The sequence below is a fragment of the Mus pahari genome, chromosome 18, assembly GCF_900095145.1.
Source record: "Mus pahari chromosome 18, PAHARI_EIJ_v1.1, whole genome shotgun sequence".
Lineage (NCBI taxonomy): Eukaryota > Metazoa > Chordata > Mammalia > Rodentia > Muridae > Mus > Mus pahari.
Window position 1 is genome coordinate 23,089,540 of NC_034607.1, and position 10,544 is coordinate 23,100,083.

General features: G+C 54.2%; 1 protein-coding gene across 1 annotated transcript; it reads left to right on the plus strand.

Annotated features, from left to right (window-relative positions):
- Positions 1–276: 276 nt before the first annotated feature.
- On the plus strand, positions 277–10,395 carry Fsd1 (fibronectin type III and SPRY domain containing 1). The gene is made up of 13 exons (XM_021217775.1): positions 277–454; positions 1,513–1,608; positions 1,889–2,020; positions 2,446–2,547; positions 4,180–4,202; positions 4,386–4,507; positions 5,146–5,355; positions 7,774–7,872; positions 8,880–9,039; positions 9,375–9,454; positions 9,588–9,839; positions 9,937–10,025; positions 10,158–10,395. Exons 1-13 carry the CDS (start codon positions 440–442, stop codon positions 10,266–10,268), a joined length of 1,491 nt encoding a protein of 496 aa, XP_021073434.1. The 5' UTR covers positions 277–439; the 3' UTR covers positions 10,269–10,395.
- Positions 10,396–10,544: the final 149 nt, after the last annotated feature.

Sequence of the window (10,544 nt, forward strand, 5' to 3'; positions counted from 1 at the left end):
TACAAGCAGTAAGTGGCAAGCGTGTGGGCCACCGAGCTCTCAGGGTAGGATAGGGTGGGCACCCTGGGTGCCAATTTGAATAGCAAAGGGGATCAATCTGGAGTGAGTAAGGGATGGTCCTGAGTTCCCAATGACAGGATAAGAGGCCAAACCCAGATATCCTGCCGTCCGCCTGGGAGCGCTCCCTCATCCCTCCCAATATCACGCCCGGATAACCCACGCTCCGGAGGAAGACAACTACATTTCCCAAGCAGCGCCGGTCGCTCGCGCATGCGTAGTACGTGTAGTGATGGAGCGCTGAGCAGGGGGCGCGGCGGCGGAGGCGGCGAGGGCACGGAGGGCTAGTTGGCTGCTGTCTGCGTCCAAGGAACTTTAAGGGTTTGGAGAACCAGCTGAGGGGGGACCCGCGACCCGGCCAGGGCGACAGGGAGCTGCAACTATGGAAGACCAGAGGGTAGGACCCGGAGAAATGCACGAATCGGGAACTGGGAGGGGACCAGGTGATGCCGCAGCGCCCCTCCCCCCCGCACGGGCCGCCCGCACAGCGGCTCCTGTTAACACGCAGACCCCTACCTCTCCTTCCTCTCCTGCCTTCCCTCAGCACCTCGTCATCCTAGCCTGGGATCCTAACCCACCCCACAGGTCACCACCCCAAGTTGCGCAGGGCCCAGCCCCACCACCCTGGGTGGGAACCGGCTTCTGGTGTCCTCCTTCTCCACCTGCCTTCCCAGAGGATCCTCCTCTCCATGCCCAGCCCTTCACAAGCAAGGTCTTCCAGCTGCCCAAGTGAACCCCGTCCGCTTCCCAGGCGGACCCCTGCCTATCACGCCTCTCCCAGGAGAAGTTTGTTTCTCCATATACTCAGTTGGACTCTGGGACTCACCATGCACAGATTACTCTCTCAGTGCAGCTCACCTTCAGCTTTAAAGATGCACATACTGGCCTGGGTTGCTGGTGGTGCACTCCTGTGTCCTAGCCTCTGGAGGTAGAGGCAAAGGGTCGATGTTAGTTCAAGACTAGCCTAGGCTACACAGTGAGACTCTGTCTCCAAAACAAGGAAGCTGGGGAGGTGTCTCAGTGGGTAAAGTGTGTGCTGTGCAAGTGTGAAGAACTGAGTTCAAGTCCCCAACGCCCACATAGGAAGCTAGTTTAGTGTGTAGCTGCATACACTGTAGCCACACGGACACAGGAGGATCCCTGGGGTTCGATGGCAGCTGGCCTAGACCAGGCTCAGTGAGAAACCATGCTCAAGTAATAGGTGGAGAATGAGAGAGGAAGACAGCCAACATTGAGCCCTGGCCTCCACATGCACGTGCATTCATACACACATATGTGCACACACCCCCAAAGTCAAAACCAAGTAAGCCCAGTGCTCAGAGTCTGTCCCTGAGAGGCTCTGTGGGCTCCAGTTTCCTTCTCTGCTATGGGAATCCCACAGCCTCACATCAGGCCTGCATTCCTGGAGGACAGTGCTCACCCAACCTGCTGCCCCATGTTCCTTCTGTCCCCCAGGAGGCACTAAGAAAAATCATCACTACCCTGGCCATGAAGAATGAGGAGACGCAAACCTTCATCTACTCCCTGAAGCAGATGCTGCTGAATGTAGAGGTGAACAGTCTGCTCCTGTCTGCAGATGTGGGTGCAGGGGAGAGGCCAGGAGGCACCCCTCTGTCTGCTGGGGACTCTCCATGCCTCCGTTTCCCTGTCTGCATAGCCCTTGCCTTTTCTTTTGTGAGACGGGGTTTCTCTCTGCAGCCCTTGCTGGCCCAAGACTTGCTCTGTAGAGTAGGCTAGCTTGGAAATCAAAGAGATCCCCCTGCCTCTGCCTCCCCAGGGCTGGGGCTAAAACTTACTGTTCCAGCCTCATGGTAGCCTCTTTCCATTGCAGGCAAACTCAGCCAAAGTCCAGGAGGATCTGGAAGCCGAGTTCCAGTCCCTCACATCGGTTCTAGAGGAGCTGAAGGAGTCCATGCTGATGAAGATCAAACAGGACAGGGCCAGCCGCACCTACGAGCTGCAGGTGCGACCACATACACATACCCTGTCTCCAGAGCCTTTGGTCCCCTCCTAACCCTTGCCAGCCAGGGCCCAGCCCTTCCGCAAAACATCTTCTACATCACCACCACCTCACTGTATTTCCCAGTCCTTCCCATTGGTTCCCCCCCAGAACCAGGGTAACACTTCCCCTCAAACACCTTCCATGGACTCTCCAAATCCGAGCTGTCTTCTCTCAGATTGTACCCAAATCTCATCCCCCTCTGTGGTATCAGGACAGCCTGGGGGACTTGGATGTGACCCAGGCCATGAGTCAGGCTCAGAGCTCAAAGACTCCAGTAAGCTCCTCCTACCTAAAGCCCTGTTGGGCTGCGGGTTCCGAGGGTGGCAAAGCTCTAGGTGGGTTTGTGGTGGTTGAGGGGTTTGTCTGTGTGGTTGTACCGCCCACAGAACCAGCTAGCTGCCTGCACACGAGCCCTGGAGAGCTCCGAGGAACTCCTGGAAACAGCCAACCAGACCTTACAGGCTTCAGACAGCGAGGACTTCAGTCAGGTGGGCGTCAATGAGTAGATCCCCAGGGTCCCTGGGTCAAAGGTGCCATGTCTGGTTTTGTTCATTTTTATCCCATGTATTTGTTTGTCTCAGGGGAGGGATGTATACAGTCCACAGCAATCCTGCCTTGCCTTCATGTGAGTCTGTGGATCAACCCCAGGTCTATCAAGCTTAGCAGCAAGTACCTTTACTCTCTGAGCCCTCTCACCAGACCCCACATCATTTTATTTAGACAGTGCCTCCGCGCAGCGTGAAACATGCATATGTTTCTGAGACTGTTCAGTGAGGGGCTGGACTCGGGCACAGCAAGTAGAGTGCCTACCCAGCATGCACCAGACTCATGCACCAGCACTGTATAGGCCATGCAATAGCAGACACCTATCATCCCAGCAGTTAGGAGGATGATCAGGAGTTCAGAGCCCGCCTCAACTGTGTAGTGAGTTCCAGGCCAGTCTGGTCTACATGACACCCCATCACAAAAGCAAAACACGTTGGCTCAATTAATATATCACTAGTATCATTTCATGCCACCCAGTGGTGAGTGTGTCAACACCACTCAGAATGTTTTTTTTTTTTTTAAGATTTATTTATTTATTATTTGTATGAGCACACTACAGCTGTCTTCAGACACACACTAGAAGAGTGCATCAGATCTCATTACAGATGGTTGTGAGCCACCAGGTGGTTGCTGGGATTTGAACTCAGGACCTCTAGGAGAGTAGTCAGTGCTCTTAACCACTGAGCCATCTCTCCAGCCCTCAGAATGGGTTTTTACTGTGAAATGTTTGTTATTTTTTTCTCTGAGATTCCTATTAAGCTTGGCCATCTATATTATATTGGTTTGTTAAATGTGTGACTTGGAGCTGGTGAGGTGACTCGAAGGAGAAAGGTGCTTGCAGGCAAGCCTGACGACCTGAGTTTAATCCCCAGACCCCAGATGGTGAAAAGAGAGAACTGACTTCCAGAGGTTGTCCCCCTGACCTCCGTAATGTATGCACTCAGAGAAATAAATGTAATTTTAAAAACTGAAAATAAGCCGGGCATGGTGGCACACACCTTTAATCCCAGCACTCGGGAGGCAGAGGCAGGCAGATTTCTGAGTTCGAGGCCAGCCTGGTCTACATAGTGAGTTCCAGGACAGCCAGGGCTATACAGAGAAACCCTGTCTCGAAAAGCAAACAAACAAACAAAAAAAACAAAAATAAAAACAAAAACAAAATCAAAAAAACTGAAAATAAAGCCGGGAGGCGGTGGTGGCACACTCCTTTAGTCCCAGCACTCAGGAGGCAGAGATAGGTGGATCTCTTGAATGCGAGGCTAGCCTGAGCTACAGAGTTCTAGGTCAGCCAGGGCTACACAGAGATCCTGCCTGGAAAAAAATGAAAACAAAACAAAACAAAAAATAAGTAAGTGTGCCTGTTGCGTGCACTGGGGACAGAGTGGGAGGTAGGGTGGGGTGGGGCTGCCTTAGTCTGTCTCTTTGACACACAGCCTGGAAGGGGTCAGTTCATCTTCTGCCTCCCGGCATACATCTTTTCCAAATTCCACCTGTTGTGCCTCCGTCTCCCTGCCTGTATAGTGGCACAGATCTGGGTGACGTGCACCTTTGATTTCTGCTCTGTCCTTTTCTAGGCCGCCAAGGAAATCAAAGATGGGTAAGATGTGGAGGTCAGGTCCCCCATCCCAGAGTCCTGCCTGTGTGTGAAGGTGGGACACCCACTAGGGGAGGCCAGGTCCCTGAGCACTGCACAGATACACATGGCAGGGCCCCAGATGCCCCAGCCTGACCACTCGGCCACCAAGCCACCATTGGTTTGCTCCTGCCTCCCTCCCTGCAGCATAACCATGGCCCCTGCCTTCCGACTGTCACTCAAAGCCAAGGTGAGCGACAATATGAGTCACCTCATGGTGGACTTCGCCCAGGAAAGGCAGATGCTACAGGCCCTCAAGTTCCTACCTGGTGAGATGGGGACCACCTCAGGGCCCAGGACTCTGGGGGGGGATAGAGGAGACTGGGATGGAGCCAGAAAGTCCCGCCCACACACACAGGGAGCCCAGGCTGAGCCCAAACTGCACAGGGTTAGATCTAGTCTGGCCCCATCCACGCAGAGGTGGGCCTGTTGCTGTGTGGGCAGGACCTAACCAAGGCAGGTTCACAGACCAGCCAGAACTCTTTTGGCAGTGTAGCCTAATCAAGCGCAATCATGCTGGGGGGGGTAGGGGGGTAGGGTCTGTGGGTGTGGCGTTCCTGAATGGGTGGGGCCTCCAATTTGGCCATGCCCACCTGGCTCTGGGAAAACCCTGTTCTGGGGATCCAAGGGGACTGCACCTCCTAGGGAGCTGGCACTTTCAGGAGGTCCACTGTGGGTAGGAATCCAAAAGAAATCCACACCCCTGGGCGGTAGAGAAATCTGGAAGAATACCAAATGGTAGTAACCTGAGAAGGTGTAGAGAGCTCTGCCCCAGCCTAGGTGAACTCAAGAGGTCCCAGCCTCAGCCCCAGTCCCACAGGGCTCTACCCTAGTGGCGCAGGGTACTAGAGTAGAATGACTCTACTCTAGGGTGCAGATGTTGACCCTTCTCCCTGGGCTTTGGCAGTGCCCAGCGCCCCCACCATCGACTTGGCAGAGTCCCTCGTGTCAGATAACTGTGTGACGCTGGTATGGCACATGCCAGATGAGGACAGCAAGATTGACCACTATGTGCTGGAATACCGCAAGACCAATTTCGAGGGCCCACCCCGCCTCAAGGAGGACCACCCCTGGATGGTTGTCGAGGGCATCCGGCACACCGAGCACACCTTGACAGGTGAGGAGCACCCCTCAGTGAGTAAGAGAGCATGGCCAGGCATGCGAGTGAACACACATCAGCCTGTTGGGGAACATTGCCTGATGGGTGAGGGCACACTGTCAGGCAGGTAAGGAGCACTCCAGGTTAGTAAGGAGCACTCACAGACGAGGGAGCATGGCCAGGCATGGGGGGGACGGGGATACTCTCAGGTGTATGGAGGGACAGACAGGCATATGGGGAGCACAGCCTGACAGAAGAAGGAGCACTCCCCAACAGAAGCATCCTTAGGCAGGAGGGGCAGCACTCAGATATGTGAAGGAGCACTCCCAGGCAGGAAAGGAAGCACTCCTTGGCAGATGAAGGAGCACTCCCAGACATGGGAGTGAGCAACTATAGGTAGAGGGAGCATGCTTAAGCAAGAAAGGGAGTATTCGTTGACAAGTAGGGGAGCACAGCGAACAGGTTTATGGAACAGTCCCCGCTCAGCTTATCTATACATCTCCCAATTGCCCATCTCCCTCCTGGCACCATTGCCCTGTCAGCCCACAGTGTTTTGGTGTTGCTGGCTTCCTGCAGCCCCTGGGGTCTGAGAGCAGGCTGGTAGCGTTAGCTAGCCTGTAGAACCATCAGCAGAGCAGATGGCGGGGTGGATGAACTTGTCCTTGTGTAAAGAACTGGCTTCTCCAAGCCATTTGACAGCAGAGGAAACTGAGACATGGGAGAGACTTAGCCCTCATCTTTCCAGCTCTGCATCCAGCTGCTGGTCTTGTGTGTACCAGTGTGGAGGTCAGAGGTCAATATTGGCCATCGCCCTCAATGGCTCTCTAGGTTATTTTTGGAGACAGGGTCTCAATGGTCTGGTGTTTATGGTTAGTCTGTCTGCTTCCGCCTTGGGTTTACAATCTGGATGTGCCACACCCGGCGTCCCTTACATCCCCGCAGCTTTCCCATCTCTTCAGCCTCCTTCACACACTAGAGAGCAGTAGGGAGTTTCTGAGTAAAAGGATATCAGCTAGTCTAGGCATTGCACAGCAGACAGGAGGAGTTTAGGAGGCAGGAACCATTGAGGTCCTAATTAGTTTACAAAGCCTTTCAGGCTGGGAACCCTTGATTTTCCTCCCTAACTCTCAAATCTCAGCTATAATCACCAGCCTGCTAGTTATCTGTAATTAGCATTCATGGTTAGTAATGAGCATGCTAATTGCAGGGGAACCTGGCCATGCCAGCCAGTGTCAGAGCCCCAGAAGCTACTGCCATCCCCTCTGCACAGAAATCAAAACAAACCTACCTTCTTTTTTTTCCATAGGACCTCAGAATCCCTACTGCAGGCCCCTCTACCTTTCACTAGTTGTGTTGTGACTTTTCATCTGGGATAATCACAGACGCAGCACAGTGAGGGCCCCTGTCTTCCCACTGGTGGCAGCTTGTGGAATAGCTACAATTCAGTGCCAGACCAAAGAAATGAAGGGGGCGGGGCAGGCGTAGTGGCGCACGCCTTTAATCCCAGCACTCGGGAGGCAGAGGCAGGCGGATTTCTGAGTTCGAGGCCAGCCTGGTCTACAGAGTGAGTTCCAGGACAGCCAGGGCTGCACAGAGAAACCCTGTCTTGAAAAACCAAAACAAAGCGGGGGGGAAGGGGCATGGCTCAGGTGCCAGAGTGCTCGCCTACCAGGAAGAAGACCTGAGCTTCATCCCAGCATAGTACACACTCATCATGCCAGGAGAGGTGGAGGCAGGAAGATCAGGAGTTCAAGGTCAGCCTTGACTATAAAGAAAGTTTGGGGTCTGGCCATGAGACCTGCCATGTAAGAAGAAAGCAGAAATGGGGAGCAGTGTGCACGCCTTTAATCCCAGCAACACAGGTGACGGAGGCATGTGATCTCTGTGAGTTTGAGGCCAGCACAGTGCTGTCTCAGAAACAAAAAGGAGTAAGGTGGGGCCTGTCTTCTGGACCTGAGCTCTCTGGTGATGTGAGCTATGGAAGGTGCTAGGAGCACAGGATGTTGACTAAGGTTTGCCATGGCAACCCGGAATGATAGGAGGCTGACAGGCACAGAAGGCCAGACTTGGTGTCCTGAGTGTGAGGGAACGGTACGCAGAGCTCTAAGCAGGGAGCCTGGGTCAAGGATAGAAGCAGGCCCACCCGCTGCAGTGATGATCAAAGGGCCTGAGAGACGGTCCAGTGGTTAGAGCACCTGCTGCTCTTACAGAAGACCTGGGTTCAGGTCCCAGCACCCACATGGTGACTCAGACTGCCCATAACTCGAGCTTCATTGGATATGATGCCCTCATATGTCTTGAACAGGGATGGGTGGTACACAAACATACATGTGGGCAAAACACCTATATACATAAAACAAATATCTTAAATGAGACACAGACAGACAGACAGACAGGGTGGGCGGGATCCCCGCCATCTCACTTCTTTCTTTCTAGGTCTCAAATTTGACATGAAATACATGAACATTCGTGTGAAAGCCTGTAACAAGGCGGTGGCTGGTGAATTCTCTGAGCCGGTGACCTTAGAGACACCAGGTGACTGCCTCCCACCCCTCCCTGGACTCTGTATCTCCCACCTGTCCTGGTGTCCTGCACACCCACTCTTCATAAAGATTGTAATGGGGTGACCTGGTCACTCTAGCTGCTAGGGAACTCACCCTCAGGCGACAGTGGCTATCTTCACTCGGATATCTTGCACTTTTATGTTTTGTTTTTGTTTTTTGTTTTTTCCTTTTTTTAATGAGGTGATTCGTGGATTTTATTTTATGAAGATGTGTGTGTGTGTGTGTTTGTGTGCACACGCGCGCTCTTGCACATGTAGGGGGTTCATGCATGTGGCCAGCGTCATCAGGATGTGCACAGACACTGTGCATCTGGCTAGCCTGAGCTCTAAGATCCCCCTATCTCTGAGAGAGTTACAAATGTCCAACGCTAAGGATACAGATGTCAACCACCATGCATACCTTGTCTTTAACTTGAACTCTAGGAATCAGAATCCAGGGGTTAGTTGAGTGTGGTAGCACACGCCTTTAATCCTAGCACTTATGAGGCATCTCTGAGTTGGAGGTCAGTCTGGTCTGTAGAGTGAGTTCCAGGATAAGCAGGGATACACAGAGAAACCCTGCCTCGAACTCAGAAATCCGCCTGCCTCTGCCTCCTGAGAGCTGGGATTAAAGGTGTGCGCCACCACGCCCGGCTCCAGTGATTCTTTTATATATCCTCTTCGGAAGTTCTTCTGCTTTCTAACCTAACTCCCTCCTGCTCTTTCTTTGGGGTCAGTGGAAGGACGGGGCAGAGAAGGCTTGAAAATGCCTCTGTACCCCAGAGTTGTTTGGGCCACAGCCCCTTGACCTTGTCCCTCTGGCTCACAGTCAGTTCCCACAGACTTCCTGTCCTGTGTCTCACCATCATCGCCCCTCCTGCCTGTTCCCCTCGGTCCTCTATTCCGGCCAGCCCGGATCACTGGCTGTCCATCTCGTCTCTCTGTGTCTATCTGGGTTTCCCATCTCTGTGACCCCCCCCCTTCGTCTGCCTGGCCCCAGCATTCATGTTCCGCCTGGACGGGTCCACATCTCACCAGAACCTGCGAGTGGAAGATCTCTCCGCCGAGTGGGATGCCATGGGCGGGAAGGTCCAAGATATCAAGGCTCGAGAGAAAGAGGGCAAGGGACGGACCGCGTCCCCTGTAAACTCTCCAGCCAGGTAGCCCATCTCCCTGTTCCCTAAGCCTGCAGTGGGCATACTCACCATGGCCACTTTAGTCAGAACTGGGGTGGAGGGAGGGACCTGGGGTGTAACAACTTCCTTGTAGAAAGAAGAGTGAGTGAGAGCAAGGAGGTTTTGAGCAGGGTTTAGATGGTTGATGGATGACCAGTGGGGTTTTGCTTTGGTTTGTTTGTTTCTGCCACATCTGACGAGTTAGCTCAGTTGGTTTTCCAGCTGAGGAAAATGTCAGGCATGCCCATAGTAGCTGGTGTGGAGTAGGGAGGCTGAACCCAGGGAAAAGTGTAACCTGAGCTGTGCATTTCTGTTCACAGAGGTACTCCATCTCCCAAGAGGATGTCCTCAGGTCGTGGGGGCCGGGACCGGTTTACAGCTGAGTCTTACACGGTGCTGGGTAAGGATGGAAAATGTAGGAAACTAGGAAGCTGGGGGCAGCAGGGCTGGAGCAGGAACCAGGAACCAGAGTGCTTGGGGGAGTAGGAGGTACACAGGCTGCATCCCGCCCCCTCCCTGTCTCTGGGCTGCAGGGGACACCCTGATTGACGGTGGCGAGCACTACTGGGAGGTGCGCTTCGAACCAGACAGCAAGGCCTTTGGCTTGGGTGTGGCCTACCGCAGCCTGGGCCGATTCGAGCAGCTGGGCAAGACGGCTGCATCATGGTGCCTGCATGCCAACAACTGGCTGCAGGCCAGCTTCACCGCCAAGCACGCCAACAAGGTCAAAGTGCTGGACAGCCCTGTGCCTGACTGCCTGGGTGTGCACTGCGACTTCCACCAAGGTGCCATCACTTTTCCCTCCCAGTTCCCAATACGCTGGCCCCTTCCCCGTCCTTCGCCTACCTCCTGACACCTGTCGCCCTGCTCCCCTCACCCCAGGCCTCCTGTCTTTCTACAATGCCCGCACCAAACAGCTGCTGCACACCTTCAAGGCCAAGTTCACGCAGCCTCTGCTTCCAGCCTTCACCGTGAGCCTGCTGCAGCAGGAGGAGGGGGGTCCCTCTGGTGGAGAGGGGCGGGCGCTGGTGGAGAGGGGTGTGCTGGGCCTGTCTTTGGGTGCTGTGACTCCTGGCTGAGTTTCCCTGTCCTCTACTCCCCAGGTGTGGTGTGGAAGCTTCCAGGTGACAACAGGCCTGCAGGTGCCCAGTGCTGTGCGCTGCCTGCAGAAGCGGGGCAGTGCCACTAGCAGTTCCAACACCAGCCTTACCTAGGCCAGGCCACCTACCAGCTGGGGTGCTTCAGCCCAGCTTCTCCTTTCTGCTGCTTGGAGCCTTAACTCTGGAAGGGAGGGTCAGGGTTCCCTCCCTACCTCACTCCATAATAAAGATAAAACACTGGTCTCCCTACAGCGCTGGTTCTTGGGAACGGGGCACATAGGTCACCCAGACCTTGCGTTTCTTAGCTGAGAAACAGGCTTTCATTTTGGACAGGTGTCAAAATGGCCAGCTTGGGGGGCAACACCTGACAAGCCCCTCACCCCCCAGTCT

What these genes read in the sequence shown, in the direction of transcription:
- Fsd1 (XM_021217775.1), top strand. An exon ending in GGCCCTCAAGTTCCTACCTG is followed by an intron (nt 4,508 to 5,145) that starts GTGAGATGGGGA and finishes GGGCTTTGGCAG; the next exon opens with TGCCCAGCGCCCCCACCATC. An exon ending in GGTGACCTTAGAGACACCAG is followed by an intron (nt 7,873 to 8,879) that starts GTGACTGCCTCC and finishes GCCTGGCCCCAG; the next exon opens with CATTCATGTTCCGCCTGGAC.